We start from the raw sequence: 25,687 nt of genomic DNA on the forward strand, positions 1-25,687 counted from the left end.
GACAGCACGGTCACAAACCTTCAAATGTCAACTGCTGCCACTCGAGTCTGGCAATGCCAGCGTCCTCGGGTGCCCCGGCCCCATCGGGTGTCCGTTCCCGCGGTCTGCTGCCCGTAAGCCCTGGGTGAGCTCAGCCTCTCCACTCCCCGCAACGCTCCCAGGGCTCCCCACCCGCGAACCCAGTACCGCTCTTCCTCACCCTCTGTAGGGCCTCCGGGTCCCACGCGTAGGCAGCGCGCAGCCGGGCCCACCGTGTCGCCCGCCCTGGACTGCCGCTGGGAATGCGAGGTGAGTCAGGGAGCTCACTGCACACCCCTTGGGCCCGAGAGCTTCGGACCAAGAACAGTTGATATGGCCTTTCCTCTTTGAGGAGCGAGGTGAGCCGGGCGCCTGGGGAGTGCAGATGGGTAGGGGACCGGTGATCCACCCGCGCCCTCTCTCCGTCGTTTCGGAGGCTTTGAGAAACCCGATTGTCGGCCAGACAAGTCCCAGAAACTGCTGGCTTTTGAAGCAGGACTAAGTGTGAAAAGACTTAGTAACATAATGCCTTTTACCATTCCGAAAATAAACAAAGGTTCAGTTAGGGTTCTGCAATGAATTGAGCCAGTCTAGGAGCACAACTTTTGCTCATTGTTGTTACCTTTTACATTTCTGCAGTTTGGTAAAGGATTAAGATTAGTTTCACCATCTAGCTACTGAGCCCTGCACACACCTATTTGAAAACCAACAGATCAACAGGACTTTACTAGAACAGGGAATTTAAGAAATTAGACTCCAAGGAAACTAATACAAGAAAGAAAATTGCTCTTGATTTAGTCAGAATTAATGTGAATGCTTATCATTTTACCCGTCTAACCTCTCTCCGTTAGACCCGTGCATTCTCTGCATAAGGATAATTCAGTGTAAGCCACGTGAATCCATTAGGTAGTCGTCAAAAGAAATTGAAACCGGCAAGATCCTATCAATATTTGTTGACAGTAGATCACTGGCATTTCAAAATAGACATACAGAAAAGTATACACAGGTAAATACTAGACCTATAGATAAATAGTAGACATATAAACATACAAGTAAAATGAATCATATGTTAATAACTATATAATATATAGACTATGTATTTTAATAAGGTGTTAATAACTATATAGTATATAGACTATGTATTTTAATAAGGTGTGCTACATCAAAATATGTTATAGGATTAATTCACTTTTTAAAAATCCATGTTACTGTGTCCTTGGTTCTTGGGCTAGTAGATCATCGTTTTCCTGTCATTTTTCTTGACCATAAATTGGTACTTCTAGTTCCACTTGGAGAACTTTTAAAAGCCTGAAATTGAATTACAGTGGATTAATTGACAATACAGGTATAATCATGTGGATGTGAGAGAGAATACGTATTAACTGACTGTGTAAATCTCTATTAGAGCCACAGGCTGTTAAAACTTGAAAAGGTTTCAATGACCATCTAGTCCAGTTGTCTCAATTCTCAGGAAGAAACCCACCCAAAGAGCAGAAGTGACTTTCTCTTACTTAGGTTGGCTTTCCTGGAGCTCATAGTACAGAACCTGACTCTCAACCTCCGGAAGGCTTGGCGGTCTCCTGCCTTTACTACTAGGCTTGGGGAGACTGAAAGGTAATTTCTAAAAGTGTTTGTCATTTTTATATACTTTACATATGGCTTTTACCTCTGCCTCTGGCATTCTCTACAGAGACTAGGCTTGGATATACCTAGATGAATATGACATAGTCTGCCTTGTAGGGAACATAGGGTAATTTGAGGAACAAATGGGACAATGGAAATGAAAACACATTCTAAAATGCAGTAGAAATGGCAGTGAATTTTAGCTTATATGATACTAATGCATAGGCTGATGTTGACATCATGAGTGATAGAGGAATTTAATATCATTCTCCTTCTTGAAAAAATTGTGAGATTAATTCTGATTTGGTTCTTGAAAACAAACTGTATAAATTGAGTTATTAAAATAATGATTCCACCATCCTAAAATGGGCTTGAATAAGCCTATTCAAATCCTTGAAGTATATATTGTACAACAACACAGAACTATAGCCAGTATTTTATGATAACTATAAATGGAGCATAACCTTTAAAAATTGTGAATCACTGTATCATACACTTGTAACATATGATATTGTACATCACGTATACGTCAATTAAAAAGTAGTTGAATTTCTATGATTTCTTTCTTTTCAGAAAATCAATATCTAAGTCAACTATTCCTTATATGTATGAACCGTTTTAGAATTATGAGATGAGATCTTTGACTTGTTTATTTACTGTTTGTAAATTTAGGCATGCGTGTTTTTCTATCGTCTTAAGAGATGTGGAATTCTTTCACATTAATGTATTAATAACATCCTTGAAAAATGGCCAACCTGATACCAATTCATTCTATCACCTGAAACCTTTACTTCAGTATGATGAAAAAGAAAGAAATGGAAACATATGGCTTATTGTGTGAACTTATTGGAAGGAAATTCATATTTTTAAATGAAATGTTTAACATATTTTGGGTCTCCATTTGGAATTCTTTCCCTGAAACAGAACAATTCACTTATTCTGTAAATCTACATAGTTTTTGTCAGGGACCAATTTGTATAATTAATAATAAAATTTTTAAAGTACCAGAGAAGACTGATCATATAGTCGTGAAGTAGTGCCATTTTGTGTTAAGGTTTATGTAAACATGTGTAAAATGTATTTTCTTTGAAATGTATTTGCTACTGATTCTAATATTAAATAGTCAAATGCATACTCATGACCCCTCCTACATATAAAGAACCTGGAAGTTTATTACTTTTCAATTTGTGAGATCCTTCTAACTAGAATTTTTATGGGAAAGAAAGTAAATGTTTAAATTAGAAGGTTAAAGGAGTAAATGTTAACTCTCTCTGTATATATAAATGACTATAGTAATATAGTTATTATGTGTGTATATGTTAATGTCTTCTTCATGGAGCACAGCCTTATCACAGCGAAGGTGCTTGTGTAACTCAATGAAGCTATTAGCCATGCTGTGCAGGGCCACTAAAGTTGACTGGTTCTATGAAGACCTACAATGCTTAGAACTAACACCAAAAAAAGATGTCCTTTTCATCATAGGGGATTGGAATGCAAAAGTAGGAAGTTGAGATATCTGGAATAACAGGCAAGTTTGGCCTTGGAGTACAAAATGAAGCAGGGCAAAAGTTAACAGGGTTTTGTCAAGAGGACATGCTAGTCAGAGCAAACACCCTTTTCCAACAACCCAAGAGAGGAGTCTACACATGGACATCACCAATACCAATCAGTCAATACCAAAATCAGACTGATTATGTTCTTTGCAGTCAAAGATGGAGATGCTGTATATATTCAGCAAAAACAAGACCTGGAGCTGACTGTGGCTCAGATCATGGGCTCCCTATTGCAAAATTCAGGCTTAAGTTGAAGAAAGTAGGCAAAACCAGTAGGCCATTCAGATATGACCTAAATCAAATCCCTTATGATTATACAGTGGAAGTGACAAATAGATTCAAGGGATTAGGTCTGGTAGACAGAGTGCCTGAAGAGCTATGAATGGAGGTTCATAACACTGTACAGGAGGCAGGGACCAAAACCATCCCAAAGAAAGAGAAATGCAAGATGGCAAAGTGGTATTCTGAGGAGGCTTTTCAAACAGCTGACGAAAGAGGAGGAGCAAAAGGCAAAGGAGAAAGGGAAAGATATACCCAACTGAATGCAGAGTTCCAGAGAATAGCAAAGCAAGATTAAAAAAAAAAAAAAAAAACCCTTCTTAAATGAACAATGCAGAGAAACAGAGGAAAACAGAATAAGAAAGACTAGAGATATCTTCAAGAAAATTGGAGATATTAAGGGAACATTTTATGCAAGTTCAGTTCAGTCAGTCACTCAGTCATGTCCAACTCCTTGCAACCCCATGGACTGCAGCTCTCCAGGCTTCCCTGTCCATTACCAACTCCTGGAGCTTGCTCAAACTCATGTCCATCAAGTCAGTTATGCCATCCAACCATCTCATCATCTCTCGTCCCCTTCTCCTTCTGCCTTCAATTTTTCCCAGCATTAGGGTCGTTTCCAGTGAGTCAGTTCTTTGCATCAGTTGGCCAAAGTATTGGAGCTTCAGCTTCTGCATCAGTCCTTCCAATAAACATTCAGGACATGGAAAAACAGACTGGTTCCAAATAGGAAAAGGAGTACGTCAAGGCTGTATACTGTCACCCTGCTTATTTAACTTACATGCAGAGTACATCATGAGAAACACTGGGCTGGAAGAAGCACAAGCTGGAATCAAGATTGCTGGAAGAAATATCAATAACCTCAGATATGCAGATGACACCACATTTATGGCAGAAAGTGAAGAGGAACTAAAAAGCCTCTTGATGAAAGTGAAAGAGGAGAGTGAAAAAGTTGGCTTAAAGCTCAACATTCAGAAAACAAAGATCATGGCATCTGGTCCCATCACTTCATGGCAAATAGATAGGGAAACAGTGGAAACAGTGTCAGACTTTATTTTGGGGGGGTTCCAAAATCACATGGTTGCAGATGGTGATTGCAACCATGAAATTAAAAGACACTTACTACATGGAAGGAAAGTTATGACCAACCTAGACAGCATATTGAAAAGCAGAAACATTACTTTGTCAGCAAAGGTCCATCTAGTCAAGGCTATGGTTTTTCCAATGGTCATGTATGGATATGAGAGTTGGACTGTAAAGAAAGCTGAGCACCAAAGAATTGATGCTTTTGAACTGTGGTGTTGGAGAGGACTCTTGAGAGTCTCTTGGACTGCAAGGAAATCCAACCAGTCCATCCTAAAGGAAATCAGTCCTGGGTGTTCATTGGAAGGACTGATGCTGAAGCTGAAACTCCAATACTTTGGCCACCTGATGCGGAGAGCTGACTCATTTGAAAAGACCCTGATGCTGGGAAAGATTGAGGGCAGGAGGAGAAGGGGATGACAGAGGATGAGATTGTTAGATGGCATCACTGACACAATGGACATGGGTTTGGGTGGACTCTGGGAGTTGGTGATGCACAGGGAGGCCTGGTGTGCTGCAGTACATGGGGTCGCAAAAAGTCAGACACTGAAATGAATTTCCTTTAGGACCGACTGGGGACTCTTAAGAGTCTCTTCCAACACCACAGTTCAAAAGCATCAATTCTTCATCACTCAGTTTTCTTTATGGGCCAATTCTCACATCCATACATAACCACTGGAAAAACCATAGCTTTGACTAGATGGATCTTTGTTGGCAAAGCAGTGACTCTGTTTTTTAATATACTGTCTAGGTTGGTCATAGCTTTTCTTTCAGGGAGCAAGAGTCTTTTGATATCATGGCTGCAGTCCCATCTGCAGTGATTTTGGAGCCCAAGAAAATGAAGTCTATCACTGTTTCCATTGTTTCTCCATCTATTGGCCATGGAGTGATGGAACCAGATGCCATGATCTTAGTTTTCTGAATGTTGAGTTTTAAGCCAGCTTTTCCACTCTGTCTTTACTTTCATTAAGAGGCTTTTTAGTGCCTTTCACTTTCTGTCATAAGGGTGGTGTCATTTGCATATCTGAGTTTATTGATATTTCTCCTGGCAATCTTGATTCCAGCTTGAGTGCAATGGTGGGCACAATAAAGGACTGAAATGGTAAGGACCTAACAGAAACAGAAGAGACTAAAAAGAGGTGGCAAGAATACACAGAAGAACATTACAGAAAACGTCTTAATGACCTGGATAACCACAATGGTGTGGTCACTCGCCTAAAGCCAGACATCCTAGAATGTGACGTCAACTCTACATAAAGCATTACTACAAACAAAGCTAGTGGAGGTGACGGAATTTCAGCTGAGTTATTTAAGATCCTAAAAGATAGTGCTGTTAAAGTGCTCTACTCAATAGCTCATCAATTTTTGAAAACTCAGCAGTGGTCACAGGACAGGTAAAGGTCAGTTTTCATTCCAAACCCAAAGAAGGGCGATGCCAAAGGATGTTTGGGCTTCCCTTGTGGCTCAGATGGTAAAAATCCACCTGCAGTGCGGGAAACCTGGGTTTGATCCCTGGGTTGGGAATATCCCCTGGAGGAGGGCATGGTAACCTATTTCGGTATTCTTGCCTGGAGAATCCCCATGCACAGAGGAGCCTGGTGGGCTACAGTCCATGGAGTTGCAAAGAGTCGGACATGACTGAGTGACTAAGCACAGCACAGCAAAGAATATTCAAACTATTGTACTATTACATTCATTTCACATGTTCACAAGGTTATACTCAAAATTCTTCAAGCTAGGCTTCAGCAGTATGTGAATCAAGAACTTCTAGATATACAAGCTGGGTTTCAAAGAGGCAGAGGAACCAGAGATCAAATTGCCAACATTCACTGGAATCATGGAGAAAACAAGGGAGTTCCAGAAAAACATCTACTTTTGTTTCATTGACTACACTAAAGCCTTTGACTGTATGGATGACAACAAACTGTGGAAAATTCTTCAAAAGATGGGAATACCAGACCACCTGTCCTGTCTCCTGAGAAACCTATATGCAGCTGAAGAAGCAATAGTTAGAACCAGACATGGTTCAAATTTGGGAAAGGAGTACATCAAGGCTGTATATTGTCACCCTGCTTATTTAACTTATATGCAAAGTACATCATATGAAACGCCAGGCTGGATGAATCACAAGCTGGAATTAAGATTGCCAGGAGAAATATCAACAACCTCAGAAATATCAACAATCTGCAGATGGTATGACTCTAATGGCAGAAAATATAGAAGAACTAAAGAGCCTCATGATGAGGGTGAAAGAGAAGAGTGGAAAAGCAGGCTTAAAATTCAACATTCTAAAAACAAACATCATGGCATCTGGTTCCATAACTTCATGGCAAATAGAGGGGGAAAAGTAGAAGCAGTGACAGATCTTATTCTCTTGGGCTCCAAAATCACTGCAGATGGTGACTGCGCCATGAAATTAAAAGATGCTTGCTCCTTGGAAGGAAAGCTATGACAAACTTAGACAGTGTATTAAAAAACAGAGACATCACATTGCGGACAAAGGTCCATGTAGTCAAAGCTATGGTTTTTCCAGTAGTCATGTACGGATGTGAGAGTTGGTCCATGAAGAAGGCTGAGCACCAAAGAATTGATGATATTGAATTGTGGTTCTGGAGAAGACTCTTGAGAGTCTCTTGGTCTGCAAGGAGATCAAAGTGGTCAATCTTAAAGGAAATCAACCCTGAATATTCATTGGAAGGACTAATACTGAAGCTGAAGCTCCTGTACTTTGTCCACCTGATGGGAAGCGCTGACTCACTGGAAAAGACCCTGATGCTGGGAAGGATTGAAGGCAAAAGGAGAAGGGGGTGGTAGAGGATGAGCTGGTTAGACAGAATCACTGACTCAATGGACGTGAATTTGAGCAAACCCCAGAAGATAGTGGAGGACAGAGAAGACTGGAGTGCTACAGTGCAAGGGGTCACAAAGAGTTAGACATGACTTAGTGACTGAACAACAGTATGATAATGTAGTACATACGTATATATGGTATAGTGATTAACAACAGCATTAGTGGTAAAGAATCCACCTGCCAATGCAGGAGATGCAAAAAATGCAGGTTTGATCCCTAGGTCGGGAACATCCCCTGGAGTAGGAAATATCATGCTACTCCCATTTTCTTGCCTGGAAAATTACATGGACATAGGAGCCTGACACGGAGAAGGCAATGGCAACCCACTCCAGTACTTTTGCCTGGAAAATCCCGTGGACGGAGGAGCCTGGTAGGCTGCAGTCCATGGGGTCGCTAGAGTCGGACATGACTGAGCAACTTAACTTTCCCTTTTCACTTTCATGCATTGGAGAAGGAAATGGCAACCCACTCCAGTGTGCTTGCCTGGAGAATCCCAGGGACGGGGGAGCCTGGTGGGCTGCCGTCTATGGGGTCGCACAGAGTTGGACACAACTGAAGCGACTTAGCAGCAGCAGCAGCAGCAGGAGCCTGACAGGCTGCAGTCCATGGGGTTACAAAGAGTCAGACATGACTTAGCAACTAATCAACAACAAAACATCCTAACCCTTCAAATAGTAAATAACAAGGTGTTAATTTTTCAAAGTATTCAGAAAACCCATTTTCTAGTCATTTTTCCTGTGTTTGGATTCAGTGTCTCTAATGGCAGCATAATAGAAAACTATATTAAATAACTTTTAAATTGCTGTGGTTTATGAATATTGGTGATTGTTTATAGGCTAATTAAATCCCTCCTTCCTCTCTACCCCACCAAGTATGTTTAGATACAAACATATTAATAGGTAAATGTAGATATGTATAGGTATATACATCAGGGAATAGTTATGCACTATCCTAAGTATTTTATGTATTTCATCATAAAGTCAGTGAAGTATTATCATCATTAACAGATAAGAAAATGGATACATTTAATGTATGACAGAGTGGGAACTTGAACCTAGGTCTGTCTAATTCATAAGCACCAGACAAGTCTATTTACCAACATCTAGTTCACAGAAATAATTTTGGTATAATTTAATACCCATGGGGGTGGGTGATAAGATACAGCTGTCATTTTTTGACTGTCCTTTCGTTTTTTCATTTTTACAGGAATTTTCAAGATGAATTATACAGAGTCCAGCCCACTGGCAGAAGCAACTGCAATAGGTTTTACACCTGAGTTAGAAAGAATCCTACCTGTGCCTTCCAATGAGACCACTTGTGAAAACTGGAGAGAGATACATCATCTAGTTTTTCATGTAGCAAATATTTTTTTCGCAATTGGATTGGTTATTCCAACTACACTTCACCTTCATATGATACTTCTTAGGGGGCTGTTAGCTGTAGGTAAGATACTTAACTGATGTTATATAAAATTTTTCTATAACTTGCATCTGATGGGCTTTGTCTTAGAGAGGGTCTATAGCATACTAAAACTATGAGCCTTCATTAGCAAATTAGCAGTACATTGAGTAAGTTAGAACATAGGCCTTCACCCTTTTGTACTTTAGATAAAGCTAACAACATGTTCATATGTTGTTTAGATTTTCCAGACATCAGAAATCCATTTGTGTTTAAGAGTGCAAACTTTGGAGCCAGACTGTGTTATTACAATACTGGTTCCAGCACTTGCCAACTGTTATTAACTGGGGCAATAGCCTTTCTATAGCTCAGTTTCCCCAGGTGTCACTAAGGGTAAAAATAATACCACCTCCTGGGGTTTGAGAATTAGGTGAGTGTTTATGAGTGTGTGTGTATATGTGATATTTGACTTACAATAGTGCCTGGCATATAGTAAATACTCTATAGTTTTAACTATCATTTGAATATTCGTTTACTTGCTTGGAGCAGTAAAGCAACCCTGGGAATAAAAATAGTTGCCCAGACACAATAGTTAAAATAAAATTTTAGGGAGATACTCTGTGAACCCTGATGAAGCAAGTTAAATTAATCTATATCAAAATACTAAAACAGACGAATTTACCATTTTAGCCAGTGATTCTGGACAAGTTACTCTCTATGTGATTATGTCCCTGGTGATTCATTTATTCAGATGCATTTTTGAGCATGTGTAAACTGTCAGACAGAAAGTGAACAATGAAGTCTGCATCCTTGAGAAAGACACTCTTTGGGGGGCCAGAGAGAAACAGGTGGGCAGTCACATAGGACACATCAGAGGCTGTGATGCAGGTGGGCGTTCCAGTGCCAGGGAGAAACGGACAGGGTGATGGGCTCAGCAGGAAAGCAGACCAGGGTGCACTGCAGAGACAGCAGTGGAGCTGGCTTTGGGAAGATGAAGGATTCCTCATCTCACACTCAAAGGATTCCTTTGAGTGTGAGTATGTGTGGTATCCAGGTAAAAGGACAGGAGAGGGAGATCCAGCACATTGAGGGAGGATGAAAAGTAGCTCACTGTGCCTGAAATATACGATAACGACAAGGAAGGGTCAAAGAAAATGCTGGAAGGATGGCTGGAAGGTAGGGTTCTGTGGCTGTTACCTCTGGGTCAGGTAGGGATTATAGCAGGAGGAACAGTATTGAGGGAAGAAATAAAACCACACTGTATAAAAAAGCAAAAGCTAATTATGACTTTTAAGACAGAACTTTGGAGGTGGAACAGACCAAGGGAGATCACCTAGTCCAACACTGTAGAAATAAAGCAACTGAGGCCTGGGATAAATCAAATCAATCATCCAAGGTTAAGACCAGAGAACACTAGCCAAACCAGGACTATAATTCGGGTCCTCCAGCTTCCCAGTCAGTCCTTCCATCATGTTATCCTGTCTCCTTTAAGTAATAAGATTTTACATGACTTCAGTATTTGCTATGGCAACCCACTCCAATATTCTTGCCTGGAGAATCCCATAAACAGAGGAGCCTGGTGAGCTACAGTCCACAGCGTCACAAAGAGTCGGACGTGACTGAGCGACTTCACTCACTCACTATCTAAAGAAGATTAAAATTTTTACACTTTGGGTTATTATTCAGGTCCTCCACATCACTTTAATGAAATTTTAAAATTGCAAGTGAATAACTTTTTTAAAAAGGAAGATTTAGTTTTTCCGTGTGTATGTGCTGTTGATATATTTGTACTGATAACTGATATGGATAATTTTAAATTTAAAATATATACTGATTCTTCCATCATAAAACCAATCAAAAGAAATTGCAAATTTGCATAAATCTTTTGGAAAACAGTCCTTTAATGTCATCAGAGTCTATAAAGCTTATTCCCTTAGCTCACTGTTGGGTCATCCACCCTAAGCAAGTAGTCACAAGAACAGATACATTTTTATATATAAAGCTGCTTTTATAAAAAAATGACAGGGACTTCCCTGGTAGTGCAGTAACTAAGACTCTGCACTCCCAATGCAAGGGGCTCAGGTTTGACCCTGGTCAGGAAAATAGATCCTGCATGCCACAACTAAGACGTGCTGCAGCCAAAATAAATAATTTTTTTAAATTACAGCAAAATATTTCACCTGTCCACCAGCAGGGAGATAGTTAAATAAATTATGGTTTATCAGTTAACAATCAATTAAAACTATGTATTCAGTTTAGTTCAGTTCAGTTGCTCAGTCGTGTCCGACTCTTTGTGACCTCATGAATCGCAGCACGCCAGGCCTCCCTGTCCATCACCAACTCCCAGAGTTCACTCAAACTCATGTCCATCGAGTCGGTGATACCATCAGCCATCTCATCCTCCGTCGTCCCCTTCTTCTCCTGCCCCCAATCCCTCCCAGCATCAGGGTCTTTTTCAGTGACACAACTCTTCGCATGAGGTAGCCAAAGTATTGGAGTTTCAGCTTCAGCATCAGTCCTTCCAATGAACACCTAGGACTGATCTCCTTTAGGATGGACTGGTTGGATCTCCTTGCAGTCCAAGGGACTCTCAAGAGTCTTCTCCAACACCACAGTTCAAAAGCATCAATTCTTCAGCGCTCAGCTTTCTTTACAGTCCAACTCTCACATTCATACATGACCCCTGGAAAAACCATAGCCTTGACTAGATGGACCTTTTTTGGCAAAGTAATGAGAATCCCAGGGATGGGGGAGCCTGGTGGGCTGCCGTCTATGGGGTCGCACAGAGTCGGACACGACTGAAGCGACTTAGCAGCAGGTTGGTCATAACTTTCCTTCCAAGGAGTAAGCGTCTATTAATTTCATGACTGCAATCACCATCTGCAGTGATTTTGGAGCCCCAAAAAATAAAGTCTGACACAGTTTCCACATCTATTTCCCATGAAGTGATATGAAGTGCTTTAATGAAATGAGAAAATCACTGCAATAAATAAAAAAGTAAGTTTTAAATTGTAGATTCATTAGGTTTCCCATCAGTTAAAAATACAGAAACACTATGAGTCAGTATTAACTATCATCAGTGGCTATCTTTTAAGTAGCAGAATTATGAGGTTCTGTTCTCCTTTTAAAAATGATTTTTATACTTTACAAGTTTTCTGCAACAACATGTGGTTTGGTTTGGTAATCAAACAAAAACCAAAATGTGACAAAGTGATATTTGACAGGTATTTCCAAGATGTGTTTGGTTTATTTCATATACAGAGGATGACAAATGTATTAAGCTACATGCTGAAGCTAGAAGACAAGCTTATTAAGCTACAAGATATCTAACATGCCCACTTCGTGGTTCACAGGATGTGCCCTTTATGTCGTCTGGGCCACTCTCTACCGATGTGCCTTGGATATCATGATCTGGAACTCAGTGTTCCTGGGGATCAACATTCTGCATCTTTCATATCTTTTGTACAAGAAAAGACCGGTAATTACTAACAATTAATTGAATAGTAAGAGATTTTAAAGCTAATCAAGTACTTTGTTCATATTTGAGAATGAGCATCTAATATCTTTAGGCCCTTTAATATCATTTTTCTGAAGATGAGACGTTTTGTGTATATATGCCTGAAAATGAAATATTTGAATATCATGAAATTTGTTCCAAAACGAGTTTTTAAAACATTTTTAATCATTAGGGCAATTTAGACATGAAAGAACATGACAGTATTCTTTCTTTTTAGTCATAAGTTCATTATTTCTTCTTCCTATTGATGTTCAAATGTCATTTGGTAATATCTTTGCCTAGTTATAAAATTAAGTGCTCATAGACAACTTTCAGAACACACTAATGATTTACAAATAGCTCATGTTATGTTTTATGCTAGTTTTTAAATGTAATAGCTTTTTTTTTTCCTATGTCCAAAATACTCATTTAAGGAAATCACCATTTTCAGTGAGTTGTAATGAAAACAGTAATATCTAATTTTTTCTTTTCCAATCCAATTTATCTTGCTGTGTTTCCTTGGTCATACCAAGAACAAATTGATGCTAACAGAAAAGGAAAATAGCATGGCCTCTAGCAATCACTGCATAGCTGTTTGTTGACTGGTGACTGTCAAAGCACATACAAATATTCAGTAGAGCAAAAGACAACATGCTTGCTCTAATCTTATGTTCAAGGCCAGACATGCACATAGAAAAGTGTTAGAAACGATAATTCTTAGGAAGTGACAATTTCCCTGATACAGATTGATATGTGTCATAGACATTCCACTAGATTGTGACCTCCTCAAACATTGTAACCCACTCTGTTTTGCTTACTGTACTAGTCAGTTTTCACTACGTGATGCTGTTTAACAGTCTGAAAGTCTCAGTGCCATATAATAGCAACACCTTTTTTCTTCACTCACCTAATATATGGACTGTGGCAGCTGTGTACAGCTGTAATTCTATTCCACGTGTCTTCTTCATTTCAGGGCTCTGCTGAAGCAGCAGGTTCTATTTGGACATGCATTGTCACGGCAGAGAGAAAAATAGAACAAAAGAAACACTTACTGTTTCTTAAAACTTCTGCTCAGAAGGAGCATATATCCATTCTGCTTGCCAGAGCAACTGACATGACCAAGCCTGATGATGTGGAGTAGGATGGGGTAAGAGGATATACGATCCTCTTTCAGGGGTGGAAGCAGCCAGGAGCTGCACACAATGGGATCATCTACCACACTTACTGTTGTGTTCCCTGTTACAGCCAAGCATGGCTGGCACGTAACTGGTGCTCAAGAAAACCTGTGATAACTGAATGCTTTCAAAGAGAGGAATTTATAGTGCTTCATGGAAGAACTGGGGCTTGAGCTAAGGCTGGCCGGATGAGCTGATTATGAATTTAAGTCAGTTTTTTCAGTTCATATGTTCATCGTGCCACACTGGCTAGTGTGCATGCTGAAAGTGAGACATCTATGAATTAAACACTCATTATGAAAGCTCTAGAGTGGAGAAGGTAGATGATAGTAATAATAAGGATTTCAGCTTCTCAATATCAGAACTTACTAGAATCCCACGTTCTGAATGTAAGATTCAGTAGTCATTGATGTGATAGTGCCACCAAGGAAGTAAATCACTCAGTATCTGTGCTTTTGTTTCTTCTCAGGCTATAAGCCTATCTTTTTGAAAAATATAAATGCTAATTCTTCATTAAAATGAAACAGCAGGAAAGTGAGTGTGTCAGAAAGGCTGCAAGTAACATCTGAGCAGCCCTGATCTCCTGGGTTTGTAGCTTCATGGCATAGCTGCCACAGATTTCATTGAGATGGATGATCACTTGAACATAAAAGTTCATTTGCATGCAGTACAGATTTCCCAGACTAATGCTGGGCATACAGATAGGCTTGACTTGGCCTTGGATAGTCTGACAACAGAGGCGACTGAGCCATTTGAAGTTTACATTCTTCACTTTGCTTAGGAATAAATACATGAGAAGTAGTAATTACAGCTAAGGATATTTGATTTCCTGTATTAACTCACTGGATAATAATTGCACATAAGTAAAACATTTAATGCATCAATCTTCGTAAATTTATTTCCAAGTTGATTCCTAATTTATGTACTTATTTCCTTGCTGTAATATTTCAGAGTTAGTGTAACTTCCTTCTGTGAAACAGAAATGTTCTAAAATGAAAAGCTTTTATTAATATGTTATTTATAGAAAATGCTAAGATGGGCAAGGTGAATCCTGTGACAACAATCAGAACCTCCACGGTTGCTTGACAGTGCATAGAAGGAGATGTAATCAACGGTGCAGATCTTCACCATATGCTGTCCGAGTTCAGCTTAACTGCAAACGTGCCCTTTTAGCATCTAAACTTACATCACCACTTACTCTCGGTGTCAGATTCCACTGACCAAAATATAGAAGGGTGATGGCATATATTGCAGATCCATTTATTCTGAAAACTCTACTTAGACCACAGCAGCTGATGTTTCGGGGTTGCTGCATTAGATGTGGCATTCGGTCACTGCTTCCTTTCAGGTAAAGATCGAAAAGGAACTCAAAAGCATCTACCGGCGATTGTTTGAACCCCTCCGTGTGTCTCCAGATTTATTCAGAAGATTAACTGGACAGTTTTGCATGATCCAAACATTGAAAAAGGGCGAAAGCTATGCTGTAGAGGAGCTAACCTCAGTTGACGACCGTCTGAGTATTCTCCTGAAAGGAAAGTAAGTGCTCTATGGAAATCAAAATGCCTTGTTTGCCTGGAATCTTCTGGCCTCTGGGTAGGAAATGAAAGAAAGGGAATGTTGCCAACTAATGGAGTAAGTGGTCATGGAGGTAAATTTTCATCTGGACAACTGCATTATAGAATGTTAGAGAGTAACGTGGTAAAGTTACGTAGGATTTATCTCAGTGAATCATGTTGCTATCAGGATTTTTACTTGTGAATAATTTTCACCTTTTTAGTAAGTTTAATGAGGCAGAACTGAAATAGGTTTAAATTGGGTATTAAAATTTAAGAAGCTTATGCGTGTTTTAGAGGTGACTTGCTTATTTTTTTGAATATCACAAAAATGCAACTTCTAGGAATATCAGTCTCCTGGGGAGACAGCATTGTCTGTTCTCTCTCAGAAGTGTACCAGTTTGAATAATGAATTATGTGGTCATTCCAGCTAGACACTCGGACAAGGCAATGGCACCCCACTCCAGTACTCTTGCCTGGAAAATCCCATGGATGGAGGAGCCTGGTGGGCTGCGGTCTATGGGGTCACTAAGAGTCAGACATGACTGAGCGACTTCACTTTCACTTTTCACTTTCATGCATTGGAGAAGGAAAGGACAACCCACTCCAGTGTTCTTGCCTGGAGAATCCCAGGGACAAGGGAGCCTGGTGGGCTGCCGTCTATGGGGTTGCATAGAGTCGGACACGACTGAAGTGACTTAGCAGCAGCAGCAGCAGCAGCCAGACACTCATGAAATTAGACATGTCTGCTTCAATATGGACACTTTTTTCCCCTTGTTGTTAGTGAAACTCATTTTGAAACTTATACGTGTGCCCCGGGAAGTGCTTTTTAATTAAGTCAGTCTCCTGTGGGGTGTTTAAGTTTTTACAAAATAAAAAAACCCATAAAGATTATGGAGATTTTAAGGCTTGTCATGTTATGTGTGAATTATTATGCATTTATTAACACTAATTTCTGTTATCAGAATGAAGGTTTCCTATCGAGGACATTTTCTGCATAACATTTACCCCTGTGCCTTTATAGATTCTCCTGAATTTAGATCAACCCAGATGCACAAAGGTGAAAAATTCCAGGTATGTTTTGGCATGATTTTAAAGAAGATTGAATGTCTTATTCAATTAATGTCGTATTCAAAATCCAAAGGATATGGATGGAAAAGTGGCCATGATTTATTGAAAAAAGAGATTACCATATGGTATATATAGTATGATCCCATTTTTTGCAAAAATTAAAAAAAAATTATTTTTGGCAGTCCTGGGTCTTAATTGCTGCATGTGGGCTTTTGTCTAGCTGCAGAGAATGGGAGTTACCCTTCAGTGTATGTGTAGGCTTCTTATTGTGGTGGCTTCTCTTGTGGTAAGGGCTTAGTTGTTTTGTAGCATGTGGGATCTTCCTGAACCAGGGATCAAATCTGTGTCCCTTGCTCTGGCAGGCAGATTCCTAACTACTGGACCATCAGGGAAGTTCCTTGTTAAACTGAAAGTGGTGTGTATAGGTACCCAAGAAGAGATCTAGAAAGATATATCCTGATTTAGCTATTATGTTAACACATATTTCTGAAAGTTTGATTGCTTTGTTATCTTCCTTTTTGTTTAGTTGAATTTTTATATTTTTCCCATAGAGAACATCTAATGCTTTTGTTATTAAAAAAAAAAAAGGAAAAGTTCAGTCATGGATAATCAGTGTACTTAAAACATGTAATTGGTTACTTTTACTGTGGAAAAGCAGGAAATTGATTTTGCCCTAGAGAACCTACTTTGTTAATCCTCATGAAAAAAAAATTTAACCACTATACTCTTTTAAATGTAATAAATATATTTAAGGGCAAAGAATGAAGTTCTTTACAGTTAGAATAATTTGAAGTACTCAGCCTGACTCTTTTAATATCTTTAAAAAAAATGAAAATGCTCCATTATGTGATACTTTGTTCTGATTCTTCCTGTAAATGTCCAGCTGTCCTCTATTTTATTCCCCTCAGTATTGTCAGGAAAGTAACCAAGAAAATGGATGAGAGTTTCCTTAGCCTGAGCCTCTAGCTAAACAGCAGTAAGGAAGTATCCTGAGAATAGGGTTTCTTATGAACGGGAGCCCCATTAGGCATTACTGACAGGAGGGTAAATGTAAACATTTAGGCGGGAAATGGAATAGAAGGGGATGCTACCACCTGACAGAGGAAAAATCAGTGTTTCTTGGTGACAAAGTCTTATTGTTGAGTCTCATGTTGAGATGCCACACTCTTGGGGATGCCACATGGAGATACAAAGGGACATTCACAGACACTAGTTAAGTGGATTTACAATGGTTTCAGGCCTGCCGTGCTCCTACCCTGCCTGAATAACCACACAACGTGTTAAAGTTATGTGCATTTACTAGAGGGTCTCATATAAATTTACTACCTGGCTGCAATGCTGTCCCCAGGCTTGCTGAGCTAAAGATACAGGAGGAAAAAGCAGAACCTACATCCTGCCTCCTCTAACTTACACACTCCCTTGGGTTTTTCTGGGGTCAGCTCTGCACTGAGATTTATTCTTACAGTATCTTTAATCACCACCGTCTATAAACTGGTCCAGGGCCACTTCTTTCCTCTCTCCCTCTTTTCCTCTGACCTGCTTCCAATTTCTTCTTCCAAAGCCCAACATTTATCTGTTGCATCTATTTCTGTTTATAGTAGCAAGTGATTTTACACAATAACTGTTTCATAGGAACCTGAAGAGACCAGCATTTGGGGAAGAGAAGGGGACTGAACCTCCTGCGTTTCCAGCAGCTTGTAGCCCCTGGGACATAGCATGTACTGTCTTTAACACCGGACTTCAAATTATATGTGTAATTAAATTAACATACAAAGGAATTTCTACCCCTCATCACACTTCTCAGGGATTGGGATTTGGCATTTGAGAAATAGTCCTCATGATTGATTTGCTTCTCATGTTTCTAAAAACATGACCAAACTCAAGGTACCCTAACTGGGTGAAAGATATTGGTTCAGCCTCCCCAAGCACTAGTTAGCTTTTCTCTGCATACAGTCTGGTGTGGCTGATTGATCAATGGATAAAAACTGCTCTGGCATCATCGAGCCTAAGTCCCGTACAGTTGGAGAAGACTCCCATCAGAGTAAGCCCTCGGGAGAGATTCTGTTTTGATTGTTCACCAAATGTTCCTATTGGCGGATACTCAAGAGTAAAAATAGCTGTTGCACATCTGTGTAGGAGTATATTGCCTCTTCCTGAAGCGAGTTCCCAGATGAAAACCATCATGTGCTCCCAGGATCAGCTTTTCGCTCTCTATGCCAATGGCAGAGGACACTTGAAATTGTCAGTGGCCAGACTTCTGCACCCACATACACTTTTACCTGCTAATTTCATTTTTCTCTAACTCTGGAGAGTTATAAGTGTTCTGACAAGGCGCTGCTTCCTTCGCATTTTTGCTTCTTTAAATTCATTCTTTGGTAGGGGTGCTAGTGAATTCAGCAGTAGGATGAAAGGAGGAAAGGAAGCCAGTAGAATTGGTGGCTGTCCCTTGAGATCACACAGTGAATGTCATTCAGGAACGTGCAGTAATTATGATGACAGGCAGTGACAGAGCTGACATACCAACTCTAAACATCCAGCTGCTCCCTTGGTACTCCGCTAGGACCTACAGACACAGGCTGCTGCTGAGAACTCTTGGGAGAATCTTGAGTATCAATATCACAAAAGGCAGAAGTAGTGTTTTGTGTCTTATTTCTTCTTTGTACAGTTATTTCATCTCAGTGAGCTTTGCCATTTTCATTTTTCTTTTGGGTTCTACTTCCCGCTGTTGCCTTCCCATAATCGATAGCACATCCTGTGCTGTGAAGCTTGAAAAACAAACCTTTATTGACTTTAAGGGAAAAAGAATGTCTTGGAGGCAGATGTCCAGGCTCTGGTGAAATAAAGGAACACTGAGTTTTAACTGCTTTTAAATAAAACCTTCTCTTAGTGTTAAGTAAATCTTTGGGTTAAGTTGCAAAGTAATTTAATCTGCCAGCCTTGGCTCTGCTGTGTTTTAGTGCAGATGAGAACTCAATAAAAATTAGCTGAATGGACCACTTCTGGGACATTTTCATGTGTGAAATGTTGTGTAGTACACAAAGAAAATAATAAATTCTCCCCTGAGGACAGTCAGTCAGTCATAATGTCAGACTGCCATTTCCCATGCTAGCACATTCAGCATTTCCCTCCGACACCCTGGTTCTTGATAAGGTGTTTTCATTAAGTGAGGGTGTAAGATTGGTTTGGGACTAATCCAGCACCTTGAGTAATTGCAGCAAACCTGGTTACAAATGCTTTGTCTCATTCTCTACTTGAGAGAAATTCTTTTGTCTTCCACTACTGTGTAGGCTTTTATTTCTTCTGTAAAATTCTTCACAAGAACTCAAGCATGGCACTGCCGAGATACCCCAATAATCTAAAAAGCAATGTATTTTATGGAAGTTTTAAGAATTCCTAGGTGCTTCAAAAAATTCCTCGTTAAAGATATGTTTCACTTGGCTGCTGTGACAGGAAATCATTATGTAAAACTGTCTATTTGACAGAAATGAAGCATTAGTTATCGAGTGAAGTGACCTCAGTCAATATGCTAACTGCCTGCTTCCAACTAAATGCTTGACCTTGACTTGGAAGACTCAACTTCCCAGGTATTGCTAGTGGTTAAGAACCCTCCTGTCAATGCAAGAGACATACGAATCAGGTTCCATCCCTGGGTTGGAAGATCCCCTGGAGGAGGACATGGCAATCCACTCCAGTATTCTTGCCTGGAGAATCCCATGGACAGAGGAGCCAGGGGGGCTATGGTCTGAAGGATCACAAGGAGTTGGACACAACTGAAGTGGCTTAGCATGCACGAATAGCTTATTATATGAATAATAATTTAAACAGGTTTAAAGTAGTTTTCAACCATCAATAAAAAATGGTTGCTTAGTCACATGTAAATCAATGAAGTTAGAATACACCCTCTCACCCACACAAAGATAAACTCAAAATGGCTTAGGGACTTAAACATAAGACATAATACCATAAAACTCTTAGAAGAGAACATAGGCAAAACATTATCTGACATAAATCATACCAATGTTTTCTTAGGTCAGTCTCCCAAGGCAATAGAAATTAGAACAAAACAAACAAATGGGGCCTAATTTACACGCTTTTGCACAGCAAAGAAAACCATCAACAAAATGAAAAGACAACCTACAGAATGGGAGAAAATATTGGCAAACGATGCAGCCGACAAGGGCTTAATTTCCAAAATATACAAATAGCTCATACAACTTGACAACAACAAAAAGTCCAATGAAAAAATGAGCAGAAGACCTAAACAGACATTTCTCCAAAGAAGAAATACAGATAGCAAATAGGCACAAGAATAGATGTTCAACATCACTAATTATTAGAGAAATGCAAATCAAAACTACAATGAGGTACCATCTCACACTGGTCAGAATGGCCTGGAGAGGGTGTGGAGAAGAGAGAACCCTCCTACACTGTTGGTGGGAATGTAAGTTGGTGCAGCCACCATATAAAACAGTATGGAGGTTCCTCAGAAAACTAAATATAGAATTACCATATGATCCAGCAATCCACCTCCTGGGCATATGTCCATACAGAGCTATAAGTCAAAAAGATACAAGCACCCCATTGTTTATTGCAGCACTATTTACAATAGCTAAGACATCGGAGAAGGCAATGGCAACCCACTCCAATACTCTTGCCTGGAAAGTCCCATGGATGGGCTGCAGTCCATGGGGTCGCTAGGAGTCAGACACGACTGAGCAACTTCACTTGCACTTTTCACTTTAATGCATTGGAGAAAGAAATGGCAACCCACTCCAGTATTCTTGCCTAGAGAATCCCAGGGATGGGGGAGCCTGGTGGGCTGCTGTCTATGGGGTCACACAGAGTCAGACACGATTGAAGCGACTTAGCAGCAGCAGCAGCAAGACATAGAAGAAACCTAAATGTCCATCAACAGATGGATGGATCAAGATGTAGTACATACATATTATCGAATATTAGTCATTTGAGCAACATAAATGGAACTAGTGCAGATCACAGTAAACTGTGGAAAATTCTGAAAGAGATGGGAATACCAGGCCACCTGAACTGCCTCTTGAGAAACCTGTATACATGTCAGGAAGCAACAGTTAGAACTGGACATGGAACAACAGACTGGTTCCAAATAGGAAAAGGAGTACGTCAAGGCTGTATATTGTCACCCTGCTTATTTAAGTTCTATGCAGAGTACATCATGAGAAATGCTGGGCTGGAAGAAGCACAAGCTGGAATCCAGATTGCTGGGAGAAATATCAATAACCTCAGATATGCAGATGACACCACCCTTATGGCAGAAAGTGAAGAGGAACTAAAGAGCCTCTTGATGAAAGTGAAAGAAGAGAGTGTAAAAGTTGGCTTAAAGTTCAACATTCAGAAAACGAAGATCAAGGCATCTGGTCCCATCACTTCATGGCAAATAGATGGGGAAACTGGAAACAGTGGCTGACTTTATTTTTCTGGGCTCCATAATAACTGTAGATGGCGATTGCAGCCATGAAATTAAAAGACGCTTACTCCTTGGAAGGAAAGTTATGACCAACCTAGACAGCATATTAAAAAGCAGAGACATTACTTTGCCAACAAAGGTCCATCTAGTCAAGGCTATGGTTTTTCCAGTGGTCATGTATGGATGTGAGAGTTGGACTGTGAAGAAAGCTGAGTGCCGAAGAATTGATGCTCTTGAACTGTGGTGTTGGAGAAGACTCTTAGGAGTCCCACGGACTGCAAGGAGATCCACCCAGTCCATCCTAAAGGAGATCAGTCCTGGGTGCTCATTGGAAGGACTGATGTTGAAGCTGAAACTCCAATACTTTGGCCACCTGATGCAGAGAGCTGACTCATTTGAAAAGACCCTGATGCTGGGAAAGACTGAGGGCAGGAGGAGAAGGGGACAAGAGAGGATGAGATGGTTGGATGGCATCACCGACACAATGGACATGGGTTTGAGTGGACTCTGGGAGTTGGTGATGGACAGGGAGGCCTAGCGTACTGCGGTTCATGGGGTTGAAAAGAGTTGGACACAACTGAGCGACTGAAGTGAACTGAAATGGAACTAGTGATTATCAAACTAAGTAAAGTAAGTCAGAAAGACAAAGACAAATACCATATGATGTCACTTATATGTGGAACCTAAAATATGGCGCAAATGAACCTATCTACAAAACAAACAGACTCACAGGCATAGAAAACAGATTTATGGTTGCCATAGAGGTGGGAGTTAGAGAGGGGTAAAGTGGGCGTTTCAGGTTAGCAGATGTAAGGTATTAAGTATAGAATGTTTAAACAACAAGGCCCTACTGTATTGCACAGGGAACTATATTCAACTCCTATGATAAACAATAATGGAAAGGAATATTAAAAAAGAATGTATATATGTATAACCGAATCACTTTGCTATATAGCAGAAGTTCACTTCAGTTGCTCAGTCACATCTGACTCTTTGCAACCCCATGGACTGTAGCACACCAGACCTCCCTGTCCATCACCAACTCCCGGAGTTCACTCAAACTCATGCCCATTGAGTTGGTTCTGCCATCCAACCATCTCATCCTCTGTTGTCCCCTTCTCCTCCTGCCTTCAATCTTCTCTAGCATCAGGGTCTTTTCAAATGAGTCAGTTCTTCCTATCAGCTGGCCAAAGTATTGGACTTTCAACTTCAGCATCAGTCCTTCCAGTGAGTATTCAGGACTGATCTCCTTTAGAATGGACTGGTTGGATCTCCTTGCAGTCTAAGGGACTCTCAAGTCTTCTCCAACACCACAGTTCAAAAGCATCAATTCTTCGGCACTCAGCTTTCTTTATAGTCCAACTCTCACATCCATACATGACTACTGGAAAAACCATAGCTTTGACTAAATGAACCTTTGTTGGCAAAGTAATGTCTCTGCTTTTTAATATACTATCTAGGTTGGTCATAACTTTTCTTTCAAGGACCAAGCGTCTTTTAATTTCATGGCTGCAATCACCATCTGCAGTGATTTTGGAGCCCAAAAAAATAAAGTCAGCCACTGTTTCCACTGTTTCCCCATCTATTTGCCATGAAGTGATGGGACCAGATGCCATGATCTTAGTTTTCTGAATGTTGAGTTTTAAGCCAACTTTTTCACTCTCCTCTTTCACTTTCATCAAGAGGCTTTTTAGTTCCTCTTCACTTTCTGCCATAAGGGTGGTGTCATCTGCATATCTGAGGTTATTGATATTTCTCCTGGAAATCTTGATTCCAGGTTGTGCTTCATCCAGTCCAGCATTTTGCTTGATGTACTCTGCATATAAATTAAATAAGCAGGGTGACAATATACAGCCTTGATGTACTCCTTTCCCGATTTGATGCCACAAGGAACAGTATTCAATCTTATAATAACCTATAATGAAAAAGAATCTGAAAAAGGAGACATATATATGTATAAACAAATCCCTTTGCTATATACTTGAAACACTAAATCAACTAAACTTCAATTTTTAAAAATAGTTCTAAGCAATGGTTCTGAGCAAACTATAATATCATATTAAAAGTATTTTCACCTCATGGAAAACCTGAGGTCATTAAAATGGTTGAATAAAAGTTAAATGCATGTGCAATACATCACCTGTGCAATGGCTTCTTCTTTTCCTGGATGATTTCCAACTCCTCCTTTACTTCTTCCCCCACTGTGCATGAATTGTATCTTCCAAAGGCATGGATGACGTCTTTGCAGAATGAAGGGACTTCAACTCTTCTAACCCTTTCTTCAATGCTTGGGTGCAGGACTGGGTCATCCTGAATGCCCGGTGCTCACGTTCTCTGAAAATACTCCCTCCTTGAGAATATTATTCAGTCGCCTTTTGTTTACATACTCATCTCCTACTGTTTCTGGGAACTCCTAAGGACAGGCTTCTATGTCTCTTGATCTTATATTTCTTTTCCTATAAATCTTTTTGTTCTTGGTCGCGTATCCTTACTTACTACCAGCTTGCTCCACTAGAATGTAGGCTTTATGACAGTATGTTCAGTTGTTCTTTACACAGAGGATTCTCGATGGTGAGTCAGCCTTATGCTTACTTCACCAAATGGCTTTCTCGGTGGTTGTCTTGATGAATCTAGAACATATTGGATTTCCCACCTGGTGGGAAAACATGTCTGGGCTGGAAGTCAGAAGCACTCATTCCACTGTTCATTAACATGTGTCCATATATAAATTTTTTGGTGCTTATTTGGCATCTGGAAAATGAGGAATAATGTTATCTGTCTTATCTCAAAGGCAGTTTTAAGGATCTGCTTACATGATAGATATAAAAGCACCTTAAAAGTTTCAAAATGCAATACATTCTTAAAGGAAGGACATTATGTGTACCTGGAATTTCCTAGTCATTCTCTTCCATTTTTTCCTGTCCTGTAATTTATCAAAACACTTACTGCCACCTGAGATTGTCACATTTCTTTATTATCAGCTTCCTCCACTAATGTAAGCATCACAGGGCAGGTATCTTGTTTTCTTGTTCACCGTGATAACCTCAGTGCCTTGAACTGGGTCTGGCATAAATTACTAGCCTAACAATGTATATTGAAAGAATAAATGGAATTTAGCATTTTATGGAACCATAGAGCTGCTGATGTGTTTCTTAAATGCCAATGTATTTGGTTTGGTGGATTTATTATTTAATATTATTTAATGTAATATTTTAACATTATTTAACATGATAAATAAGTACAGTTTTATTTTCCTGGGAACACTGACCCATCTTTTGTAGTCAAACCCTCTGAGTTACTAAGGATCAGATTTCAGCCACTGACACAAGGAGAGAAGCTGGGTTTTCTTGTCATCTGAAATACATTTAGTTCTGACTAACAAAGGGTAAAGAGCTCCTTTGGAAACATTTGCTCTGAGCCCAGATATGACTTCATGTCAATTTTGAAAACTTTTATTAATCTCCCACTTGGAAAGGCATTGGGTTTAATGTTAAAGATATAAAAACACTTTTTGCCTTAAGTATTTGTGTTCATCTGTTAATTCCTTCATCAGTAAATCTGCACTGAGCACCACTCTGTGTTGAAAGCCAGGCACTCAGTATGAAGATGCAGTCCCTGCCCTCAGGGTGCTCAGGAGAGAGAATGGTCCACAGATGAGCTGGAGTTCAGTGATAGGCATGCCATGTGAAGCTGAGGGAAGGACCTGCATGGGAGGAAGGGCATGTGAGGACGAGCTCCTCGTTCTGGAGAGAGGATTTCTTTACGGAATATTTGAGCTCTGCACAGTGCAATTACAATGCTCTCCCACTTGCTTATGTAATGACACTAAAGGAAATAGTATGCTTCCCAGTTCTGAGCTGGCTGGGGCTTCTCTGCGTGTCCCCATTGTGCTACCCTTGGTAGTCCACACACGAGAAATACCTATGACAGAAGGAACCAAAAAGGAGCCCTACTAGCCTTGTTCATCAATGACAATCTGGGTCCTAAAATCAATTCACATGAGTTCATTTTTTCATTCTCTAGTATAATAATCCAGGTATAAAGAAATATTTAGCCATCCTGAACACCCAATTGGGACATCAGTCTAGTACACTCTAGCAGTGCTATTGACATGGAGGCCAATCTTCTATCACCAGACCTCACA

The 25,687-nt window shown here is 40.1% G+C and overlaps 1 protein-coding gene across 3 annotated transcripts in view; it reads left to right on the top strand.

Annotated features, from left to right (window-relative positions):
* The window catches only part of POPDC1 (popeye domain cAMP effector 1), a 50,745-nt gene that overhangs the window by 511 nt on the left and 24,547 nt on the right, over positions 1-25,687 (top strand). Inside the window, exons 2-6 of one of the 3 annotated variants that reach the window (XM_070376540.1) lie at positions 209-377; positions 8,614-8,850; positions 12,159-12,283; positions 14,825-15,012; positions 15,995-16,103. In XM_070376540.1, coding sequence (XP_070232641.1) covers positions 8,625-8,850; positions 12,159-12,283; positions 14,825-15,012; positions 15,995-16,103 — 648 coding nt within the window. In that variant the 5' untranslated portion in view covers positions 209-377; positions 8,614-8,624. The remainder of the gene's footprint in view (positions 1-208; positions 378-8,613; positions 8,851-12,158; positions 12,284-14,824; positions 15,013-15,994; positions 16,104-25,687) is intronic. The other 2 variants (XM_070376538.1, XM_070376539.1) reach the window with 2 other exon arrangements.

This window comes from Bos mutus, chromosome 9 (assembly GCF_027580195.1).
Source record: "Bos mutus isolate GX-2022 chromosome 9, NWIPB_WYAK_1.1, whole genome shotgun sequence".
NCBI classification, from domain to species: Eukaryota; Metazoa; Chordata; class Mammalia; order Artiodactyla; family Bovidae; genus Bos; species Bos mutus.